Raw genomic sequence first — 24,975 nt, forward strand, 5'->3', positions numbered from 1 at the left:
ATGATTCATAGCTGATCATCCAACTCAATATCCCGTACCTGCCTTCTCTCCATACCCTCTGATCCCCTTGGCCACAAGGGCCACATCTAACTCCCTCTTAAATATAGCCAATGAACTGGCCTCGACTACCCTCTGTGGCAGAGAGTTCCAGAGATTCACCACTCTCTGTGTGAAACAAGTTCTTCTACATCTCGGTTTTACAGGATTTACAGAGATCCTTAAGAGAAATGGTTCTGTGCTATCCCAATTTAGGGACTATTTACAGAGGCAAACCTGTACATCTTTGGGACGTGAGAGGGAACCCGCGTCCTTGCAGGGAGAAAGTGCAAACTCCACACAGACAGCACCCGAGGTCAGGATCGAACCCGTGGCCCTGCATCTCCGGTCCCTCGCCGTCGCCATGGCGACCGCAGCCGCCCGCCATGATCGCCCGGCCGGCCGGCCGCCCTGCGCATGCGCCGCTCCCCAACACCGCCCCCCCCGCGCGCTGCCCGCTGGGAGTTGTAGTCGGGTGGGGATGAGGCGGCGGTTGGACTACAACTCCCGGCGGGCGTCGCGCGGCGCGAGGGGCGGAGCCTGGCTGCCCGTTCACCAAGACATGGCGGCGGCTTCGGAGGCGAGGAGCGCTCCCCTGCCCACCGTCGAGAGGGTGATGAAAGGTACTGGCAGCCGGCGTGAGCACCCACACCCCCCCCCCACACTGTACCCCCCTCCCTCACTCCCTCACTCCCTACCCACGCCCCCGGGGTCACTCGCCCACACACCCAGCCAGCACCCCACGGCCTCACCCCCTCATCCTCATCCTCCATCCCATCACCCCCTCACTCATCTACCCCCCCTCCTCTACCCCCCTCACTCCCTCCCACAACCTCGCCCACCCACGGCCTCACCCCCCCCTCATCCTCATCACCCCCACCCTCACCCCTCTACCCCCCCCTCACTCTAGCCCCCCCCCACTCCCTCACTCCCTACACACGCCCCCGGGGTCCTCCCCACACACCCAGCACCCCACGGCCTCACCCCTCATCCTCATCCATCATCACCCCCACCCTCACCCCTCTATCCCCCCTCACTCTACCCCCCTCCTCTACACCCCCTCACTCCCCTCCAACACTCGCCCACCCACGGCCTCACCTCCTCACTCTACCTCAACCCCCTCATCCTCAACCCCCATCATCCTCAACCCCCATCATCCTCAACCCCCATCATCAAACCCACTCATCCCCAACCCCCCTCATCCTCAACCCCCCTCATCCTCAACCCACTCATCCTCAACCCCCCTCATCCTCAACCCAACCCCCTCATCCTCTCCCCCCTCCCTCCCCAATCACCCTCCCCCCTCCTCCCTCAACCCTCCTCCCTCACACACACCCTAACCCTCAACCCCATCTCCCTCACCCTCCATCATCTCTCCTTCAACGGCCTCTCCCTCCTCTACCTCAACCCCCTCTCCCTCATCCTCAGCTCTCCATCAGCCTTGATCACCTCTTCCCCTAACCCCCCTCCCTCCCTCATCCTCCCCTTTTCCCTCACCCCCCTCAACCCTCTCACCCCCCTCACCCTCAACCCCATCCTACATCACCTCTCCTTCAACGCCCTCTCCCTCAACCTCAATCGCCTCTCCCTCACTGTCCTTCGTATTCCTCCACCCTCTCTCCCTCATCCTCAGTAATCTCTCACTCATCCTGTCACCTCTCACATCCCGTCACCTCACTCCCTCAGCAATCTCCCCCCTCAATAAACTCCTTAATACCTACCCTCAGCCATCTCCCCTCAAAAAAAGACTCTCCCTACCCAAATACTCAGCTCAACCATCCCTATCCATGCACCCTCAACCACTTGCTCCCAAACACACCCTCAGCTCAACCTCACCCTCAACCACCTCCCCTCCACACCCTCATCTCCACATCCCTCCCCAGCAACCACTCCCCTCAAATCTCCTTCTTGCAACCCCTTGTACCTCCCCGCATAACCCCCTGTGTGAGTCCTCACCCCACCCTGCGTCACCCCAGTTAACTCTTTCCACATTAAAGCACCCACCTCATCAGACCCACTCCATAATCCCCCCTACATCATTCCATTACGACTCTTCCTTATCTACTTCATCTCTTACAACCATTCCTATGCATCATCTTACACTGATCACCCTCTCGAATCCTCCTCTTTTTTCCCACTCTCTGCAATCCTCTCTGCATAAGCCCTTACAACCACGTCCTACAAACCTCTCCGACATGTTGCCCCCTGAAAACATTATATAACACCTTCCACTTGACATCACCCACTCCCCCTTCCAACTCCTTCACCTCTAAATCAACCTCCTGTTCAACCCTACCCCATCCTCCCACTCCCTTCTCCATCCCTTCCAATTTCCTCCCTCAGTTTACTCCTCCACTCTCCTTGTCCTCATTTCCACATTATGTATCAATTTGCAGAGAAACACAGATTAGAGGCAGAGTTGTTTATAGAATCTCAAAGTATTTTATAGAATCTCAATGCACAGAAATAGCTATTCACAATTTATTTCATTTACCACTGGCTATTTTTCCAGACTGCTTGGTCAGCTCCGTTTGTATCTTCCTTATTTATTCGTATAGTTCTGGGCATTGTATCATATGTCATTTTTGACCTATGGGCAATGGTTCTGATATTCCAGAAGATATTATTGAATGTAGCCTTCTGGTCTTATAAGAAAACACCCATTCACCGTTGCAAGTGCCTTCTACACTGTTGTATGCACATACATTCACACTCCCTTTAGTCCGACAGCATATGTTATTGTTGACAAGATGGTGCAGTGGCAGTCCTTTCAAACACTTCATGGAAGTCACAGAGCCACAATATAAACCACACTATTATTGACAACTTTTTCTGTTCGTATTTCAAACCTCTCCATTTCAAACCTCTCCACCAAACAGGCTGTAATAAATCTTTGATAGACCCTAAGCCCTGGAGTAACTCAGCAGGTCAGGCAGCATCACTGAAGAACACAGATAGGTGATGTTTTGGGCTGGGACGCTTCTCTTAGGCATTCTATTTATTATTTTTCTGTAATAAATCTTTATGGGTTAGCATGTGCTCAAACGTTTCCATCAAAATGGCAACTAATTTAGTTAAGTGATTGAGATCTCTAGACTTTCTCAGTAGATAGTTTATCTCTCTTCCTGTATTGAACTGAGAATTAGACATGTCCAACTTTCAAATTCTCTGCAGAAAATACAAGACATGAATTATAGCCACCCCAATTACTTCTGAGCTGGACTAGATGCCTTTTCTTTGTGAGTAGGTCGAAGCTTTGTTGCCACCCCCTCACTGTATCTGCTTCTGTCTTGCTACCATTCCTCCTTTACAATTATATTGGCGTCCGTTTTCTTGAAGATAGACGCAATAAGCTCACTTGGCTATTTGACCCAAGCTGTACAGGACTTAAGTCCACTGCCTTCAGTGAGACAAGAATGGCAGTAGAAAGTCAGCTTAAAGAATAGAGTGGCATAAGTCAGGAGACCATGTACCAGTTTTTCTTGGTGGAGAAGAGAATTAGCATCTCAGATGACCTGTCGTGGGCACAGCACACAGATGTAATTATGAAGACGGCAATCCAGCATTTAAAAGATCTAGACCTCAGACCCAGCATGTGAGCTTATGGACTATTGAGCAACAGTGATCCCAACCCTTCTGCAAATTATTAATCAATTGATTTGATTATCGTGGCAATGTCAGCTTCCCCTCCAGGCTGATATCTCTACGTCAAGTCTCTATCTAAACACTGAGTGGGTCACGATCACAAGAAAATTGGAGCAGGAATAGACCAGGAGACCCCCATTGCTGATCTCTACTGACCTCAACTCATATGTTAGTTCCCCATATCCCTCAATTCCTCGATCTTTCAAGCATTTATCTATCTCCTCCTTAAATATATCTGATGATGCGGTCTACACCACTATCTGGGGCAGAGAATTGCCTTTTTCCACTGCTACCGTACTTATTTTGTTTACATCATTTCTAACTGTTTTTTCTGCCTTGTTCCTTTCCCTCCTAATATTCTTCTTGGGTTTTAATCCCTGGTCTAAGTTTATTTAAACCATCTTGAAAAGCATGGCAGTGGAGGCCAATTCACTGGATGTATTCAAGAGAGAGTTAGATTTAGCTCTTAGGGTGAACGGAATCAAGGGATATGGGGAGAAAGCAGGAATGGGGTACTGATTCTGGATGATCAGCCATGATCGTATTGAATGGTGGTGCTGGCTCGAAGGGCTGAATGGCCTACTCCTGCACCTATTTTCTAAACCCAACTATCGAGGTATAACCTGTTTATTGAATTGAATTGAATACATTTTATTAGCCAAGTATGTATACATACAAGGAATTTGCCCGCAAGGATAGCAACACGATATACAGTAGACAATTAAAAACAAAACATTATAATTTAAACATGTGAAGAATAAAATAAAATACCAGAGGATAAAATATCCGTATCATCTCCCCAGTCATTTATTCTATCTTCCTATTTCTGTGATTATTAACACGTACAACTAGGTATAATCTTGAGATTGAGATACAAGGAACTGTTGATGCTAGGTTACAAACAAAAGATACAAAGTGCTGGAGTAACTCAGCAGATCTGGCAGCCTCTCTGGTGAACTTGATAGGTTACATTTTGAGTCAGGACCTTCCCGACCCAAAACATTACCTATCCATCTGATGCTGCCTGACCCGCTGAGTTACTCCAGCACTCTGAAACGTCACCTATCCGTGTTCTCCACAGATGCTGCCTGACCCGCTGAGTTACTCCAGCACCTTTTTAACTTCTTTCTTCATTCTCTAAAACCTGCATGGAGGACCTCCCTTCATCTTCTACCAATTTGTCAGAGTTGCATTGCTCCTCATGTCCCTTCTCACTGTTGCCTCTACCTCACTGAACACCTCTTACTCAGCAGACTTCACATTGAAAGAATCATTCATTCAGAACAACGCTGTGTTCAAACCAAACCTGCCCTTGAAGATCACTTTTAGTTTTTAATTGAAAGGTTTCATTTGAAGCCATCTCAATTGAATTCCTTTTCATCTTCCAGGGAAGGATCAGAAACATTTCACTGTTTTCGATCCTTTTCCACAACCACTCGGCTGATATGTTACATTCTTTGTCTACACTTCAGCATAGTACTGAGGGAGCACTGTACAAGTATTAGTATGGGAGTAAAGCACTGTTGAAAGTGTGCTGATATGAAAAACATTACCTTTCAGATGGGATGCAAAAGCAAGGTGTTGTCTGCTCTCCACAGAGGAGCCCATGTCACGCAAGAAGAAAAGTAGTGCAGACCTCATCAGTATTGTGGCTAACATTGGACCCCTCCGGTTAAAATCACTACCTGGTTACCATTAAAGGTAGACAAAAATCGTTGACGTCATCTATTCCTTCGCTCCATAGATGCTGCATCACCAGCTGAGTTTCTCCAGCATTTTTGTCTACCTTCGATTTTTCCAGCATTTGCAGTTCCTTCTTAAAGTCTGTTAGTCTACATTCTAAAGTCACTGGTTATCATAACTGATAGGAGCAGAATTAGACCATTCGGCCCATCAAGTCTACTCCGCAATTCAATCATGGCTGATCTGTCTCTCCCACCTAACCCCATTCGCCCGCCTTCTCCCCATAACCCCTGACACCCTGAGAGGTTATCGTGAGGGGTGTGCTGACAATCCTGGGAAATTGACTAAATCTTTTAATAAATGCAACATTGTCTGTCTGCTCAGTTACTTGGGCTGGTGTGATCTCTTACTGTGGACTGGTCAAGGTCTGTTGTAACTCTCTTCCAGCTGTTCCCTTACCACCAGTTCGCCGCTTGACCTTGCAGGATATTTACTTTGACGGCAAACCCAGGTTCGATATCCTCAAAGCACATTTCATTAAAGAAGGGCGGCTGGAGGAGGAAGCTGCCATCAAGATTATAGAAGATGGAGCTGCTGTATTTCGTAAAGAGAGGACTCTGATTGAGGTGGACGCACCTGTCACAGGTCTGCAACATCAACCTCTAGCTAATGGTTTACCATTCCCGCTGCTCATCCCACGGCTCACCTTCATTGCACCCCTCCCCTCCCCACCTCACCACCCTTGCTTTGCCAACTCTTGCCTCAAGGCATGTGGGTTGGCAAAACGAGAGGACAAAAGTCGTGAGGCATTGCTGCCGCACTAACCCACACCTCACTTCTTCTGCCCTCCCTCTTTGCTGCTCCTGCCTTCTCTCCTGTCACTCTGCATCTCATCAGCCACCCCCATTTCACCACACAGACCCTCGGCTCACACCCCATCCTCTCGTCTCCATCACTCGACCCAGCCTGCCACCACACACCTAGTGACTCTAGACTGACCACCCACTTTCCCTGGCACCACGCATTCTCTTTACCACGCAACCCTCCCCAGCCCAAACCCTCAGTTCCGCACTACCCTCCCTGCCACCTTAATCCTGCAGCAACCCAGTCCCCAATGGCCATCCAGCTTCTCTGTTGCAATCCCCTCCATCCTTTTCTTCCTTCTCCCAGACACAATTTCTCCACTCCTCTGAGGCTGTCTGCAGCCCCGATCTTCCGTGTGGTTTGTGTGCTTCGGAGAGCAAACTCTCACTTAACTTCTCTCTCTTCCCTTCAGTTTGTGGTGACATCCATGGTCAGTTCTTTGACTTGATGAAGTTGTTTGAAATTGGTGGAGCGCCCAGCAGCACACAGTATTTATTCCTTGGCGATTATGTGGATCGGGGCTATTTCAGCGTTGAGGTGAGATCTGGACCTGGAGTTTTGTTCGTTCAGAGGGAATGGGAAGGTATTAACAATTCTTTTCAGAGCCACAATCAGTCATTCACTCCTCGGCCTCTTCTGGGAGAGCTTTAAGGTCACAAACATGCTGCATTAAGGTCCTGCATTGAGTTTGATGAAGGGTCTCGACCCAAATCGTCACCTTCCATTTTCTCCAGAGATGCCGTTGAGTTACTATAGTATATCTTTGGTATAAACAAGCATTTGCAGCTCCCTTTTTATTGCATTACGGTCTGTGTGCTTGTAATTGACCTGTGGCTGGACGCAATCTGTGACAGAGCTGATCATTAAACACCCAAAAATCTGACACTGATTGAAAGAAAGGCTTGACACTAATTTTGGAGCAAACTTCAGATGCTGGACTTCACATCAGATGTTAATTTATCTGCTCTGCTTCAGATTATGACTGAGCTTTTGTACATTTTCAGCTCTATTTTTTTTCAAATTACAAGCAGAACCCGCAGTCAACATGTTGATTAAATTTAGAGATCTCAGAGTTAGCAGGGTGGCAGTTGACAGTAATGAGTATTTCTAAATGACATAAAGGAGCTAGATTAATATCAGTAGAGATTAAATCAGTAATATATGTTGCTGCGGTGTGGGAAGGAACTGTAGATTAACCGAAGATAGACACAAAATACTGGAGTAATTCAGTGGGACAGGCAACATTTCTGGAGAGAAGGAATGGGCGTCGTTTCGGGTCGAGACCCTTCTTCAGACCTCGACCCGAAACGTCACCCATTCCTTCCCTCCAGAAATGCTGCCTGTCCTGCTGAGTTACTCCAGCACTTTGTGTCCATTGCTGGGGTGTAGGGTTGTGGAGTATTGATTGCTTGATTAACCACAGTGGAGTTAATATTACTGGGTATTGAATAGACAATAGGTGCTGGAGTAGGCCATTCGGCCCTTCGAGCCACCACTGCCATTCACTGTGATCTTGGCTGATCATCCACAATCAGTACCCCGTTCCTGCCTTCTCTCCATATCACCTGATTCTGCTATCTTTAAGAGCTCTATCTAACCCTCTCTTGAAAGCATCCAGAGAATTGGCCTCCACTGCCTTCTGAGGCAGAGAATTCCACAGATTCACAACCCTTTGTGTGAAAATGTTCTTCCTCATCTCCGTTCTAAATGGCTTACCCATTCTTAAACTGTGGCCCCTGGTTCTGGACTTTCCCAACATCAGGAACATGTTTCCTGCCTCTAGTGTGTCCAAACTTTTAATAATCTTATATGTTTAAAATAAAACCCACTCATCCTTCTAGATTCCAGAGTATACAAGGCCAGCTGCTCTATTCTATCAACATATGTCAGTCCCGCCATTCCGGGAATTAACCTGGTGAACCTACGCTGCACTCCCTCAATAGCAAGAATGTCCTTCCTCAAATTTGGAGACCAAAACTGCACACAATACTCCAGGTGTGGTCTCACTAGGGCCCGGTACAGGGCTTACTACTGAATGACAGTGTGATGGAACTGGAATAACTTCATTAACTTCTCACAAGGTTTCAGATATTGGATGGGAACATTCCGAAACGTTGTTTCTCAACAAAATGACTTCCGTTAATGCATAAAAGGGTACGGTATCAGATTGATTGGTAACTTTAATAGGGAAATTGAAGAAATGCACACAAAGGAAATGTTTGCAGGTTCCTTACTCTGTCAGTAACTTATCTCTCACTCGTTGATGTTAATATCATTCTATCACTAACCACTGTAATCAGCAGTTACTGTCTTTAATGATGCAATGCCAGTTCAATCCTACTGTCATTCAGTAACTATGTATTTCTGCTGATATTAGCTCTGTCACACTATCACTCAGTGAGCCATTTTCCCCACTGCTCTGTACTACCACCGCAACTGCTGCTGTGCCAGTTCTCTCCTCCTGTCTCTCTGTTACCTCTCTACCCCATTGCACTGTGTCACTGATTGTAATGTTGAGATTACAGCCTTCAGTAAGCCCTACATTCAATACCTTGTCTTACTACATAGAGGTCAATCAAGCTTGCTCACGTAATCTCCAGAACCCTACTCCCCAGCAACATGTACTGGTTTTACATCTACTGATGTTAATACAGCTCTCGCACATTGCCGCTGTTTCACTAACTATAGGTTGATCCATTTCTCTGGTTGCTCTTACCTGCCACACAATCGCTTACATATTCACCTATTCCTGCCTGGTTCTCTGTTAATGTTTCCTCTTGCAGTGTGTGCTGCTTCTCTGGGTCCTGAAGATTCACCATGCAACCACGTTGTTCCTGCTCCGGGGGAACCATGAGTGCAGACACCTCACTGAGTACTTCACGTTCAAACAAGAGTGTGAGTATAATTCATCGGCCGACTGAACGTTTATCTAGCCAGAGCCTGAATATCCAGCGATTAGCTTGGGATGCCGCTCCATTTGTCCAGGGCAAGAAAGAAAACAAGCTGACAAGAATACCCGGTACATTACTCATCCTGTCACTATCCCAGAGTTGCAATGTGTGACTTTGCAGCTCTTCTTACACGTAACCCTATATTACACCGTCATCTCCTCTGGGGCAGACTGCACACTAGACAGAGTGCTTTAAACTGTGTGACAATCCTTGGGTGGCAAAACTCTAGTTACATTCATCGAATCCTCTCGCTAAACCAGGGCAGCACTGTGGCGCAGCGGTAGAATTGCTGCCTCACAGCACCAGAGACCCAGGTTCGATCCTGACTACGGGTGCAGTCTACGGAATTTGTACATTCTCCCCGTGAGAAACCTGCGTGGGTTTTCTCTGAGATATCTCCCGGGAATCCTGGATATCTTTGGGATATCCAGTTTCCTTCCACACTCCAAAGATGTACAGGTCTGTAGGCTAATTGGCCTGGTATCCTTGTAAATTGTCACCAGTGTTTGTAGGATAGTGTTAGTGTATGGGATGATCGCTGGTCGACGTATGCTCAGTAGGCCGAAGGTTATCTGTATCTTATCTGCGCTGCATCTCTACACTAAACTGAACTAAAATAGCTCTCACCCTTCATAATGACCCACCTTCATCATTTCCTCAGTGATCATCCTCTCCCCTTTATGGATCCCTCCCTGCCCCATGAAAAGTGATTCCTCTCTTTTCCCATACCCTGCCATGAGAAAAGCTATACATGTAGCAGACCTTGGATCTGGAGCCGTTGACTGACACCATGGAAATGTAACATCGTGCTGCAAAAACAGAGTGACTGTGGGGTGCCACCATTCCGATCCTCATCAATTATTTTGTCCATGGTGGGATGTGAAATATGTGCAGAATTATTCCCAGTTTCCGGTGACCTCTTTGTAGGAATTCTGGTAATTTTCCTTCTGTATATTGAGTCTCTCCTGCAGTGAAGATAGCTAACAAGTCAGTGAGATTAAGAAATCTCTGCTGCTGCACACAAGGACTTTACTTGTTGATAGAGGATTTGAATCCAGTGTTAAGGATGCTCATTATTCTAGCACCCTCCCATTTGTGAAGGGCTTTCTTCGGTAAAATGGGAAGTTTCCTTTAAAAAATTACAAATAGTGCACAAAATATCCAAATGATACGTATTCTCCTGGGGCTGGATTGACAGTTGCGTATTATATTTCATCAGCGGCTCAACCTGGGATAATCCTAGGGATAAGGAAGATTTATCAAGGGCCAAACTCATCTGGGCGTCTGTATGTTGTCTCTGAGGACTATGACATGGGGGCGGTCCATGTGATCAACAGCAATGAGACTGCAGTGTCAGCAAGTGAGACGAAGTGCAGTAGGGGAGCTAGAGGTTTAGTCAGTGATGGGGTGCTAAGCCAGTTTGCCAGGCAGTTTGTCTCTGCTTTGTGGGGGTAGTGTACGTGGTGTGTTAATATTCCTTATGTCGTTCCTGTGTGTAGGCAGAATCAAGTACTCAGACCAACTCTACAATGTCTGCATGGGTGCGTTTGACTGCCTGCCTCTGGCTGCCCTCGTAAATCATCAGTTCCTCTGCTTGCACGGGGGCCTGTCACCGGACATCCACAGTCTAGATGACATTAGGAGAGTAAGTACGAGTGCTCATGAAGGTGGGACAGGATGCCCAGCAGAAGCAGGTCAGTGGCAAGCAGGTTAACCAGGTCACCGTTGGAGAAGCAAGTTCACTCCCTTGGTTTTGAACCACTATTTGGTTTCTCAGTAAACCTGTGCTGACGACTGGAGGACTGGGAGATGACTTTGGGTGCAGAGTGAGAAGGGTGGAACGTGGGTTTGGAGATGGGACTGTGAGAGAATGGAGCAGGGCATGGAAATACAATGAGGAGTGGACAGGAGCGGGTTGTAATGGGGTGGGGAGGAGTGCTGCCGTGCTGTAGGACCACCTGCGCCCTCCTGTACCTCATTCCTTCTTGTATTGGAGCTTATAAACATTGGGATCTGCTGCCCACCCAGCCTGCACACCTCCACACATGGAGTATCTTCCACCTTTATCCCCTTGTTTGTCCTAGACTACCCTCACATAATAAACCTTTCCCCTTTTACCCAAACTAGAAACCTCTGCATTATAGACAATAGGTGCAGGAGTAGGCCATTCAGCCCTTCAGGCCAGCACCGCCATTCAATGTGATCATGGCATTCATTTGGCCCTGTTCTGACTCATGCTTGCTTCCTTTCTTTGTTCCCCTTCCCCCTTGGATTCACATCAGCAGGGACTTCCCTTCTCCATTTTGTGAATTAACTGGTAACGGTTGCAGACTTTGTTCCCGTTCCAATCTCCAACCCTACTCTCTTCCCAACAACTATCCGCAGTTCCCCACATCCCTCGCACTCCCCTCCCCCCATCCCACACTTCCTGTCTGAAGAAGGGTTTCGGCCCGAAACGTTGCCTATTTCCTTCGCTCCATAGATGCTGCTGCACCCGCTGAGTTTCTCCAGCTTTTTTGTGTACCCACACTTCCTATCACCCACTTCACTCAAACATCCACAAGCCCAGCACAATTTACGGGATCGCGTGCATGCAGCCACACTGTATCAGAGGCTACATATCAAATGAAAGCTTTGTGGTTGGGAAGACATTTGGGGAAGGTCCTGATATTGCAAAATGCGTTCTGTAATTGTAAGTCTATTTTCTTTTAATGTTTCATCTCATCTTTTAGTTAGACAGATTTAAAGAGCCACCAGCCTTTGGTCCCATGTGTGATATGCTGTGGTCGGACCCAACCGAGGACTATGGCAGCGAGAAGACTCCAGATCACTTCAGTCACAACACTGTACGAGGCTGCTCCTACTTCTTTAGGTTTGTGCATGTGCTATTGAGGGTATGTGAAAGATGGCTTGGCCCAGTTATAGGGGCAGCTAGTCCTAGTCTGCATGGACAGTATTGGGTCATCCTCCAGCCTTGTGCCTTTTGAATCTGGAGCGCAGGAGGCTGAAGGGTGATCGTATAGAGATGCATAAGATCATGAGGGGAATATACAGTGTGATAGCATAGAGTTTTTGCCCAGGGTGGGGGCATCGAGAACCAGAGGTTTATGGTAAGATTTCATAGGAACCTGAGGTTGAGGCAGGTTCTATAACATAATTTAAATGACATTTGGACAGGTTCATGGATAGGAAAGGTTTAGAGGGATATGGGCCAAACACCAGCAAATGTGACAAGCACCTTGGCTGGCATGGATGAGTGGGGCTGAAGGGCCTGTTTCCATGCTCTATAACTCAATCACTCTGTGCTTCTTCTGCAATATTCCACCCAGCTCCTTTCAGACCCTTCCTAACTAGCTCTGCGACATCCTAAAATATAGTCCCACTTATTCTAGATTCCACCACAGGGAAGAATTGTTCTCATCTACTCCACCCACCTCTATTGATTAAATCCCTTGTGTATGTCTCTGATCTACCCAGTTTTTAAACAGTTTAATTAATTGTTGGATCATCCAGCCTTCAGTTCTTCGAGCCTGCTCTACCATTCAGTTTCAATGGTATAGCTTTATTGTCATGTATACTGAGGTTCAATGAGAAACCTTTTTTTGCATGCTGTCCAACCAGTCCAAATAGGGTCTGAAGAAGAGTCTCGACCCGAAACGTCACCCATTCTATCCACAGATGCTGCCTCCCGCTGAGTTAATCCAGCATTTTGTGCCTATCTTCGGTGTAAACTAGCATCTACAGTTCCTTCCTAAGCAGATCAGATAATACCATACATAAACACAATGAAGTCAAACTCAAGTACAACAGATAGAGCAAAGGAGAGGGTACACAGTGCAGAATATAGTTCTCAGCATTGCAGTACATCAGTCACATAGACAAAGTCCACAGTGGATAGAGATGAATTGGACAGTACCATCATAGAAGGATCGTTCAGAAGCCTGAAACAGAGGCTGTTCCTGACTCTGGTGGTGTGCGCTGTCCAGTTCATCTTAGCTCCTTAACCTATAATACTTTTACCCAACCAGCATCTTTTTTAATCTTAGTTTTGAAAATGTTATTGACTCCCTACACTCCCAGGTTCAGCCTTTTGGGGGAGAGACTTCTAGATGTCCATTGTAAAGAACAAGCTGCTGTAATTTGTAAGAATATGCCTCCATGTTCTATCCATGTATGGATCTGGTTTATCTGACTCTATCAACCCTAACACAAAATACTGCTAGAAATGTGAAATATAAACAGAAAATACCCAGCAGATTAGAAAACATCTATGGAGAGAGAAGAGCCAACTGTGTAAATTGTTGACCTTTCATCGATAGCTATTTCTGGACACTACTCTAGATGAATCTATTTAAGAGCAGGCTCGAGGACTTGTTGGTCTTTTCCCATTACCCCGTTGAATATTTGCACTGTTTCTCCCCTTAACTCTCTTCATCTATATCTCGAAACTAGATATGGAAACAGGCTTATAGTCAGTGCTGAAAGGATTGGGATGTTTTACATGGGCCCTGTCATTACTCGACGACAAGCCACTCGCCTGCTCTAACAGTATTTGTGTCTCCTTTGCAGTTATGCCGCAGTTTGTAAATTTTTGCAACACAACAACTTGTTATCAGTAATCCGTGCACACGAGGCTCAGGACGCTGGGTAAGCTGTGATTTCCCCGGATCAAGTTGGGAGTGAATGCTTTATTTATTTATGTGCTTGTTTTTGCTGTCTATGGTGCTGAGAGGCAGAGCTTTGCTGGGAAGATCGGGTTGGCAGGTGAAGCAGCCGCCTCATCTCCCCGCCAACCTTCAGGGGAGTGAGGATTGGTCGGGAGAGGGCCAGATAAGGTTCCCAGCTCTCTCCTCTCTCCCTCTCAGCTCCTTCCTCTGTAGAACTGAGCTGCACACTTCTACCTGGTATAACTGCAAATTAAGAATGAAAGCTTGTACACTGGTAAAAGGCAACTGCTGCTATCCCCAGAATCTCCAGCAAGTGGCACTCATTACAGAACCTTCAGTGTCAGAGAGGTTTACCAAGAGAACTCAACTGCATTGTTCTGAGTTCCATCTTTTGTATGGGGCTTTAATCTTTAGCTCCACTGCCTACGCAATGAATATAAATGATACAATAGTAACATTCAACTTCAAATAAGGTTCTTCTATTTGTTGGCCTACCAGATATTTGGCCTGTAAATGATCTCGGCCAACTCATTGCTGCCTATGGCATTTTTAAGTGTGCTGTGATTCCTATAATAGCAGAGTCAGGGGATATGGCGGGAAGGCAGGAATGGGGTACTGATTGTGGATAATCAGCCATGATCACATTGAATGGCGGTGCTGGCTCGAAGCCTAACTTTATAAAGCACTCCATAGTTTGTACTCCCAGACCTGTTCCCTGATCACTCCGATTCAGGAGCCCACTCTTCACTTGCTGAAAATCAGGAGTCTATTTCCCAGACTCCGGCAGGGGGTCTTGTTCCCCACTCAATCCAGTAGTTTTCCACTCCGCGCTTGCTCTTGTTCCAGAGTTAATTTACCTCTTGCTCCAGTATTGAAGGCTTCTCCCCCTTCACTTTGGTGGAGATGCCTATTCCCCAACCAGGGGTTAGCCCTCAACCCCCCTCTGTTCCCTGCTTTTGGTTATTTGAAATGATTGTACATTATTAACTTATGATTCCCATATCCACAGATATCGAATGTATAGGAAAAACCAGGCGACTGGCTTCCCATCGTTAATAACGATATTTTCTGCACCAAATTATCTGGATGTCTATAATAACAAAGGTGAGGTTCATCTTTTAAAACAAGAGCTTGAATCATTCATTCATCCTCGTATTGCCACAGTCAGACAATGATTCTGCTCATCAGCTTGTGTGTACAAGATAGTAAGGGATGATGTGCCAGTGCCAACTACACAGAAGTATTGACCGGCATTTTCCATCTCTCTCCATAGCTGCTGTATTGAAATATGAAAATAATGTGATGAATATTAGGCAGTTTAACTGCTCCCCACACCCCTACTGGCTGCCAAACTTCATGGATGTCTTCTCCTGGTCTCTGCCATTTGTTGGTGAGAAAGGCAAGTGATGCGTTTATAAATAATTTGGTTCCTTTTCCTACTTGGAGAAATAGGTCAGAGGGCAGGCCAAAGTCCATGGAAGGGTGAGAGTGAGGGAGATGGGGCAAGCGTGGGATTGCAATGAGGGAAGGAGGTAAAATTAGGAAGAGGCGTGCTCCAGTGGGCGGCCACGATGGCACAGCGGTAGTTGCTGCCTGGCAGCACCAGAGACCCGGGTTCGATCCCGACTACGGGTGCTGTCTTCACGCAGTTCTCCCCATGACTGTGTGGGTTTTCTCCGAGATCTTCCGTTTCCTCCCACACTCCAGACACATACAGGTATGTAGGTTAGTTGGCGTGGTGTATGTATGAATTGTCCCCAGTGTGTGTCGGATAGTTAATGTGCGGGAATCGGTGTGGACTCGGTGGGCCGAAGGTCCTGTTTCCGCGCTGTATCTCTAAACTAAATCCAGAACAAGGGCATTGGAGTTGGGTCATTTTCTCGGTGGAGGCAGGGGGAGATGTTGCGTGTGAAAGTATTGGAAGTGTTGTACAAAATACCAAGTGCTGGAAGAACTCAGCAGGTCAGGCAGCATCTGTGGAAGGAATGGACAAACGATGTTTCGGGCTGGGAACCTTCTTCATACTGGGAGTTTTGCACTTTGGTTGGGCTGGGTGACGTGATCCAGTTGTTACACTGAGTGTGATATTGTAACACACACCTGATGTGCTTTGGCTGTAGACATTGTGAGTAAGGCTTCATTCAGTGAGTGCGGGCTGTGTGGCTGGCACTATGTGGAACTACTCTGCTTTCTTTTACAGTTACAGACATGTTGGTTAGTATCCTCAACGTCTGCTCCGATGACGAGCTCTTGGATGAGGATGATGGTGAGTGCAGTTTTACACTAATGCTAGAAGTACGTGAACCATTTTAGACATGGCCAAATTTCAGAGCAAAGAGGGAGGGGAGAAATGATTTGCAGGCAGCACCGGCGAGCATCTGGAAAGATGAAGACACTAGAGACTGCAGATGCTGGAATCTGGAGCATAAAACAAGCAGCTGCAGGAACTCTGCAGGTCAGACAGCATCTGTGAGGGCAGAGGGGTAGTCGACAATTTGGGTTGCGAATGTAAAGAGGAAGTAGCCAGTGTAAAGACCGCGATTCAGGTTGAGATCCTGCATTAGGACTGTGCGTGTCAAGGGGGGGGGGATACCTGTCCAGTGTAAAGAGCTAAGGATGAGGGGTGAGGCAGGAGCTGACAACTTAGTGATGGGTGGAGAAATGGCAGATGGAGTTTAATCCGAGCTGGTGTGAGGTGTGGCACTTTGGGAGGTTTAAAATGTATGGGGAAAATATACAGTTAATTACAAGACACAACAGCATTGACGTGTAGAGGGATCTTGGGCTTTAAGTCCGTAGCTCTCTGAAAGTTAAATCACAAGTAGATAGAGTGGCATGCTTGCCTTCATTGGTCAGGGCATTGAGTATAAGAGTTAGTTGCAGCTTTATAGGACTTTGGTTAGGCCACATTTGGATCATTGTGTGTTGTTCTGGTGGCCCCATTACAAGATCTAAATGGAGGCAGATGGCGTTTACAAGAATGCTGCCTGGATTAGAGGGTATTAGAAGAGATTGGACAAACATGGATTGTTTTTATCTGGAAAGTCAGAGACTGATCGGAGACAGGATAGATTATATAAAATTATGAGAGGCACAGATAGGGTAGACAGTCAGAACCTTTTTCAACAGGGTGGAGGAATGTCAAGGACCAAGGAAATAAATGTCAGAACTTTAAGGTGAGAGGAACAAAGTTTAAAGGAGATACGCAGGCAAACGTTTGTTTGCACACAGAGAGGTGGGTGGCTGGTACGAGCCAAGGGTGGTGGTGGAGGCAGAATCGAGAAGGACATTTGAAAGGCTTTTAAATAGGCACGTGAACATGCAGGTCAGGGAGGGCAATAGAGTACATGCAGGCAGACGAGATGAGTTCAACTTGGCATCATTTTTGGCATGGACATTGTGGGGTGCTGTGTTTTCCTGTTCTATGTTCTAACCCATTGTAGTGATAAAGTTTCAGCTGGACTTAGGTTATCTCTGCCCCTGCACCGCTCTCCAAGTTTATACAAAACTGTACAGTGCCAGTAATGATCACACCCACCTAGGAAGTGGCCGGGTGCAGTTGCCCCTTTTTTCCTTTGCTGTGCACTGCTTTGAAATGTGGATGGTGCTCTTTCTGTTCCTAATTCATGTTTCATTCCTCAGCAGCTCAACATGATCGCAAGGAAGTGATCAAGAATAAGATCCGTGCAATCGGCAAGATGGCCAGGGTCTTCGCAGTGCTCAGGTATTCTAGTGTCAGCGTGTTGGTGCAGTTCACCGCTCCGTGGTGGGATTGTAAAGGTGGCTCTAGATAAGGTTGGATGTTGCGATAGGGTTGAGGAATATGGTGTGCCACATCTTGACCGCTTCTTGTTTTGTGGTCTTCATAGAGAGGAACATGAAAATGTGCTGACGTTGAAAGGCTTGACGCCATCCGGCAACCTGCCGCTCGGTGCCCTGACAGGAGGGAGACCAGGCCTGGAGCAAGGTTAGGAGCGTTCAAACATGCCCAGCAGAGCCCCTGTACACTGGACCCCCAACATCAAAGCCCTCAGCACTGCATCTCCTGTGCTCTGGCCAGTCCGCCCTCTGCTCTGCTCCCTCGTCCCTGGTGCCCCCTTCCTATCTCCCCCCCCGGTGCGCCCCTGCCCTTCCCTCGCTTCCGGTGCTGCCCCACCCCTCCCCTCGCCCCTGGTGCCCTCATCCCCTCCCGCCCACCCGCCTTTAGTGCCGCTCTTCCCCTCTTGCTCATCCCTGGTGCCCTCATCCCCTCCCACACGTCCCTGGTGCCATAGCCCCCCTCCTGCCCTTTCCCCTGGCACTGCTCCTCCCCACCTGATTGTGTATCGGGTACTGATTGGGGATGATCAGCCATGATCACATTGAATGGCGGTGCTGGCTGGAAGGGCCGAATGGCCTCCTCCTGCACCTATTGTCTATTGTCAGCCGCCCGCCCCTCGCCTCTCCCCTGCAACCTTGCACTCCTCATTGTCTCTGCCCTCTGCCCTCTTCCCTGTCCACCCATTGCCGTCTCCTTCTTGGCCCCCATACATAATGTTTATTCAATGATAATATTTAATGATGACTCTGCTTTCCTCTCTCTCCCATTCCATGCTGGGATTCACCCTGAAGCTTTAACTGATGCAACCACTACCCCCTCTAAGGGTATGTATATGCATGTTGGGAATTGTGTGTGACTCATGCTGTAACACTGTGTTTTTGTCCCTTTATTTTGGACCCAAACCTGCCACCAACTCATTCAGCTAATCAGTGCATGAAGATTTGTGTGTGTGTATTCTTTGGCTTCTGAACGACAGAATTTGTTTCCTCGCCCTTAGTGAAGTGGGTTAATCTTTTGGCATCATTTGAGTCCAATTCCTGCTTTTTTTTTGGCTGCAGAAGCTCCAATTCTCTGTTCCATTTGAACTTTGCCAAGTTCGAAGGTGACAACAGGAAAACTGTTGCAAGCTATTAGGGAAGTTCTCTTTTACCTCCTCACTTCTCAGGCTGTGTGAGCTGATATTTGTTGCCCTGATCTTGAGGCTATGCAATGATTTGGAACTGCAGTAGCATGAGCCCAGGTTATGAATGTTTACATGGTGTGCAAAGGTGAGAATATCAACTGATGGATAGAAACCCCCTCTTGCTGTGAGAGTCTGGAGTGTTATTAACCCTTCAGATCACAACCCTGTTTTTGTTCTGTGTAAGAAGGAACTGCAGATGTTGGTTTAAACCAAAGATAGACACAATAAGCTGGAGTAACTCAACGGGACAAGCAGCATTTCTGGAGAGAAGGAATAGGTGACGTTTCGGGAGTCTGACTTGTCTGAAGAAGGGTCTCGACCCGAAACGTCACCCATTCGTTCTCTCCAGAGATGCTGCCTGTCCCGCTGAGTTATCCCAGCTTTTTGTGCCTATCCTCTTTTTGTTCTGTTCAACATTATCAACCCCTCCCATCTCAACCCCATCTCACCTCTTGATAGAACATTATCAACTGCATTTAATTTTTGAACAGTGGTGGATTTTTAAAAGCACATTGCTGTCTTTGGTCAGGGCAGAGTATTGAATTACATCAGTGTTGCTCAGCTATCTTAGTGGAGAGTAGTGTAGAGAAAGCAGGGACTATGCAGAAGGACTTGGACAGGTTGGGGAAGTAGGCAAAGAAGTGGCAGATAGAAAGAGTGTAGCAAAGTTTGCTGTCATGTATTCTGGTGGTAGGAATAAAGACATAGAATATATTCGAAATGGGGAAAGGGTCCAGGAATCGGAGGTGCAAGGGGACTTGCGAATGCTGGTGCAGGATTCCCAAAGAGTTAATTTGCAAGTTGAATCCATAGTAAGGAGGCCAAATGCAATGTTAGCATTTATTTTGGGAGAACTGGAATATCGAAACACACCTTTAATGGTCGGAGTAGAAATGCAGAAACGTTCTCAAAATTCGAGTAAGACTTAAAACCTTGGCTCGTGAGAGGCAAAAGTGTTAGCTAGTGACCTGCAATGTATCAGATGTTGACAAAAGGTGAGGAGCAGATAAGGTATCCCGGATGTGTTTAGCATTGGAAGCGTGTTACCTGCAGAGCTGGAGTCTGCACGCAAGGCCTAGATAGACTGCAGCTGTAAACAATGCACTGTCATTATGAATAACCCCACTGTCTAAGCCTGAGAGCACAGTCATGCCTTCACCTTTGTTCCTCAATTCACAAAGACCTTTGAGCTTGTTCCATCATTCACTTAGATCAAGACTGATATACAGTGTAAGCGATGTGTAGAAAGGAACTGCAGATAATGGTTTACACCAAAAATGCTGGAGTAACTCAGCGGGCCAGGCAGCATCTCTGGAGAACATGGATAGGTGATGATTCGGGTCAGGTTCCTTCTACAGACTGACTGGAGTCTGAAGAAGGCTCTCGACCCGAAACGTCAGGTATTGCTTTTACCCACAAATGCTGCCTGACCCGCTGAGCTACACCAGCACGTTGTGTCTGTCTTTGAACAATAAGTGATGTAACTTGTGTGCTCAGCTTTTCTGATCAGTAACAAATGAATCAATCTCAGTTCTGAAGTTTATGGGAGAGAGAGTCCTGTTTTTATTCCAAGTAGTGTGGAGAAGTTCTTCCTGACATTGCCTCTCAGTGATCTGGCTCTAAGAGAAATAGGCATCCTATTTCTGTAGGTAATAAAGGAAATAGATTAACCTCAAACCTTTGAACCAATTATACCTCCACTCCTTAAAGTTCTATATACAAAGCACTGTAATCTGTTCTTCCAATGAAGTCTGACGAAGGGTTTTGGCCTGAAACGTTGCCTATTTCCTTCGCTCCATAGATGCTGCTGCACCCGCTGAGTTTCTCCAGCACTTTTGTCTACCTTCAATTTTCCAGCATCTGCAGTTCCTTCTTAAACACTTCTAATGAAGTCTTCCTGCCTCAGTATTATTTGATGAGTCTATACTCCTCTCCAACTAAGGTTTTATTTCTTGGAGCACAGAGGATGAGAGTATAGAGGTGAACCGGATCATGAAGGGGTTAGATAGAGTAAATGCGTAGTATCTTACCCTGATGTGTAGGAAGGAATTGCAGATGCTGGTTTACACCAAAGATAAGACACAAAATGCTGGAGTAACACAGTGGGCCAGGCAGCATCTCTAGAGAGAAGGAATGGGTGACGTTTCGGGTCGAGACCCTTCTTCAGACCAAAATATCACCCATTCCTTCTATCCAGAGATGCTGCCTGTCCCGCTGAGTTACTCCAGCATTTTGTGTCCATCTTCGTCTCTTAACCTGATTGGGGGAAATCACAAACTGGAGGACGTAGGGTTAAGGTGAGGGGAGAAAGATGTATTAGGAAGCTGAGGAGCAATTTTTTTATACAAAGCGTGGTGGGTATATGGAACCGGCAGCAGAGGAGGTAGTTGAGGCAGGTATTATTACAACGTTTAAGATACATTTGGACAGTTACATGGATAGGGAAGGCTGGCAGGGATACGGGCAAAACGCACGCACGTGCGACTAGTGTAGATGGGGCATGTTGTTTAGTGTGGACAAGTTGGGCCGAAAGATGACTCTATGTCTCCCTCCAACCCAGGAAGCAGTGCTTTGCAATTTGCACAATTACTTTAGATGAGGTGTAACCAGGGTTTTGTCCAGCTGCAAGGATGTAGATACCAGATTATTTTTTGGTTGTGATTTCTCTTACAGAATGTGTTAATTTTCTTTAATAATTAGGCCTGAAAGGATTTACACAGTTATGAGTTTAGTTTATTGTCATGTGTACCGAGGTTCAGCAAAAAGCTTTTGTTGTGTGCTAACCGGAGTGGCGTATACTGTAGGCATATGGATGTGCAGGAAATGAAGGGATGTCGATCATAAGAGTTGGTCTTGGCATCATGTTCAACACAGACATTGTGGGCTGAGGGCCTGTTCCTGACCTGTGCTGTTCTATGCTCTATGATAATCAGAAACCTTTCCGTTACAGTGTTGGGAATGCGATTAACAGGCTGGTTGGTGCCTTACATTTTGCTTTATCTCTGTGTCTGTTTCCAAGGAAAAGGTCCTATCTCGGCTATCAGCTTTGAACAGGCCAGAGGTTTGGACCGTGTTAATGAAAGGATGCCACCACGCAAGACAACGAAAGAGAAGACTACGGGTCTGGCAACACCCCAGGGTCATTCGCAGACCACAAGTCAGTCTTGGATTCAGTCTCGGATGCAGAAGCAGGGCAGCCAGTCCTCAGCCAGCCCGCCAAAGTCAACCCACACAGATACTTCTTCCGACCAGGCGTCAGAACGACCTACGACCGTGACCTCCCGCAGACAGCAAGTTCAGGCCACCGAACACAAGACACGTGATATGCCACCTCTCAAGTCTGACAAGGGGAAAGGCAAATGATAATTGGCACATTAACTGCTCACCCCATCTCACAGGTGCAACAAGGGCCTATTTATTTATTGTAACTGTTTGCAAGATGGGAGTGTCTTGGAATGCAAACCACTGACCAGCCCTTTGGTTCCAGCAATCAACAGCGAATGATGCCAAGTTTGTGCGGGACGTCAGAAGAAGACCTCTGTCGGAGTGGGAGATCCATGGACCTCATTAAGTTACCGGAAGATCCTGGGTCATTACTTACAACTTCCCGATCGCTATCTCCAGGGGGTTGGGGGTGAGGATTGGTTTGGATGTCATCTTGAATGGTTCCTTTGGCCTCCCCACCTACTTTTCATCCACACCTTCCACAGCGGTACCTTGATAATTGCTCTCCTTGGACTAAATCCTCAGGATAGAAGAGTTGGTAGTGGCAGGAATGAAATCCTCACGTAGTCCCCATTGCAAACACCCTTTTGGCAATCCTGTGGTGCCATTATCTTCTACCCATATGGAGCAATCAGTGTTTCCTTCACGAACCCCCACATCTGTGAATTCACCTGGATTAAGGAACTTATTGTCACTCATGAGCCTGTCCATTTCTCCATTACACCGCCACTCTTTCAGTATTTGAATACCTCAGCCGTCCTGTTTGTTCACAACCCAATCACAAGGTTACATGATCCCAGGCTGTGAATCCATGAGATTTTTAGCTGAAGTGTTAGAAGCCCAGAGAGTGGACCAGAAGTTCATGCCAGGCTTTTGTTTCACTCGGATTTTTAATGAACAATATTTTTTTTAAATATACTTGCACGGTCCTCCACTCTTGATCCTTCATTACGGAGTGAGTGAATCCATTGCCTGTTCACATGAGAGCACCAGACTCAGGGGACTATCTGGGAGAAGAAAGAGCAAGTTCTGGTGCTTAAAGGTCTCTGTCAGCAAAGGGAATTGAAATACTCATTGTGCCCTTATTATTTCAAGGGTTGGGCTGTGTAGCTTTTTATTAATGTATCTCTCATATTATCAGCTTATGTTTAGCTTTACAACAGAGAGGGGTGGACAGGGCCTCTGGAGGGAGATGCGCCAGTGAACTAGGTTGACATGTTAGTTTTACATCTTGCTCTCTCGGTGGTCTGGTTTGATCTCGAGCTCATCTGCAAAGGGGGAACGGTGCTCTCAGTCTCCCACCTGAGCAGTAGCAGCCAGGGAGGTGTGCTGATTTCACCTGACAGGTGGTTGCTCTTGTGCTCAGTCTGTGCAACTTTAGCAGCACTGTTACAGCTGACGAGCATGTTAGTCAATGTGGTGGTATCGGTGTATTCCTTCATTGAGGTGACTGTCAGTGAGCTGATTAATACCTGTTTAAAGATCCCATCCTTGCTGCCTGGCAGTGAAGCGATGGCCATTAACTGCTTTCACTTTTTTTGTATTTAATTATGCAAAGTTGCATCGCGGCATCCCTTGACTTACGCTGACAAAGCTGTGTTTACATCGTGCCCAGTCCTGCTGCAGTTCATCTGACCCAAGACCCAGCAACTATTCCAATCATTAACCTGTTTCTAAAGCCACCGTTTGCTTGCTGTTGAGATAAGGAGGTCATAAATTGATACCAAACAGAGCTGTGAACTTCTTCTGTTCTCCCTGTCATAGCAAATGCACAAAGACATCATTCAAGTGCAGCTCTTGGCCCAGCCTTAGAGTCCCCCCCCCCCCCCCCCCCCCCCAAATAATGACTACTGACTACTGTTCACTGCCACTACCAAGATTAAATTAATGGCTAAATTCACTTAAAACATCTTCCACTTCCACCCTACTCCCTAAAACGATGTCTAAGATGGGCTTCAAGGTCTAATTTAATGTGCGGGTTTAAACACTCATAGGGACTGATCAGTTCATAATCTTAGGCTGAAATTTGGAATCTCCTCAGGAATAATTCACACTGGTGCGGTGGGACCCTTCAGGGAACCTGAACCAATCTCAAACTCTTGGCTTCCAATTCATCAAGAACGTGATCTATTTCTGCTGTTTTTTTTAAAAGGAAGAGTTCTACTGTTTGCAGAATTTTTAAATGTGCAGCAGTCGTTCTTGGGGTTGAAATGTCGACCCCCCTCTGGAGAGCAACGCTGCATAAATACTGTTGTTTAAAAAGTGTTTCATTAACTTGTTTTTTTTTTTGTAAGTACTAAAAATCTGGAACCGTTTCTAATTTAGCACAGCAATAAGATTTTTCTTGTAACAAAATGTGCATTAAAAATATGTTTGGTTTAATCAGAACATTCTCCGAGTATGTTTTCCAGTTCTTCAAAACTGAACCTGCGGTCTATGAAACGCTGCCAGATCAGGATCCGTGTGCAAGCAGCTTAGGTGGTAGACACCTGTCCTCCCAAACGAGGTGGAGCTATGGACACGCTTCTGTCACCAGGTATCCTCAGTTTCATTCCACTCTGTTCATTAACTTGAGGCCCTTCCTCCTTCTGACCCATTACATTCATTCTCAGGACTTGAGATTCATGTTCATAATCCTACCCTGAGTCTGATACAGCAGGGGGTTGAGGCTGCTGTTGGCAACAAGATGCAGGTGGACTGGGATCACACATTATCTTTCCTCAAGGATATTATTAGTGAACCCGGTGGGATTTTACAGCAACTTTAAACTCACTTGTCCCGTCACCAGATTTTTCAAACTGTTCTATTTCTCAGACACGTTGACGGATGTAAACTTGGCTTCTTTGGGTTACTCCTCCAGTACATAAGGCCACTAACATAATCAAGGACGAGTCTCACCCC

The 24,975-nt window shown here is 46.7% G+C and overlaps 1 protein-coding gene across 2 annotated transcripts; it reads left to right on the forward strand.

Annotated features, from left to right (window-relative positions):
* Window positions 1-509: 509 nt before the first annotated feature.
* LOC129713358 (serine/threonine-protein phosphatase 2B catalytic subunit gamma isoform-like) lies at window positions 510-24,462 on the forward strand. Of its 2 annotated transcripts, none has more exons than XM_055662355.1 (14): window positions 510-659; window positions 5,812-6,009; window positions 6,641-6,765; window positions 9,012-9,123; window positions 10,679-10,824; window positions 11,912-12,051; window positions 13,749-13,826; window positions 14,856-14,950; window positions 15,120-15,245; window positions 16,047-16,112; window positions 17,489-17,570; window positions 17,716-17,813; window positions 18,458-18,490; window positions 21,869-24,462. In XM_055662355.1, exons 1-14 carry the CDS (start codon window positions 518-520, stop codon window positions 22,210-22,212), a joined length of 1,785 nt encoding a protein of 594 aa, XP_055518330.1. In that variant the 5' UTR covers window positions 510-517; the 3' UTR covers window positions 22,213-24,462. The 2 variants fall into 2 exon arrangements, with proteins under 2 accessions (XP_055518330.1, XP_055518331.1); XM_055662356.1 differs by having other exon boundaries at window positions 17,492-17,570.
* The last annotated feature ends 513 nt before the right edge of the window (window positions 24,463-24,975 follow it).

The sequence above is a fragment of the Leucoraja erinacea genome, chromosome 35, assembly GCF_028641065.1.
Source record: "Leucoraja erinacea ecotype New England chromosome 35, Leri_hhj_1, whole genome shotgun sequence".
Classification (NCBI taxonomy): Eukaryota; Metazoa; Chordata; class Chondrichthyes; order Rajiformes; family Rajidae; genus Leucoraja; species Leucoraja erinaceus.

What these genes read in the sequence shown, in the direction of transcription:
- LOC129713358 (XM_055662355.1), top strand. Translation starts at nt 518, where the DNA reads ATGAGGCGGCGGTTGGACTACAACTCCCGGCGGGCGTCGCGCGGCGCG. An exon ending in CTTCACGTTCAAACAAGAGT is followed by an intron (nt 9,124 to 10,678) that starts GTGAGTATAATT and finishes TCCTGTGTGTAG; the next exon opens with GCAGAATCAAGTACTCAGAC. An exon ending in GGCTGCTCCTACTTCTTTAG is followed by an intron (nt 12,052 to 13,748) that starts GTTTGTGCATGT and finishes TCTCCTTTGCAG; the next exon opens with TTATGCCGCAGTTTGTAAAT.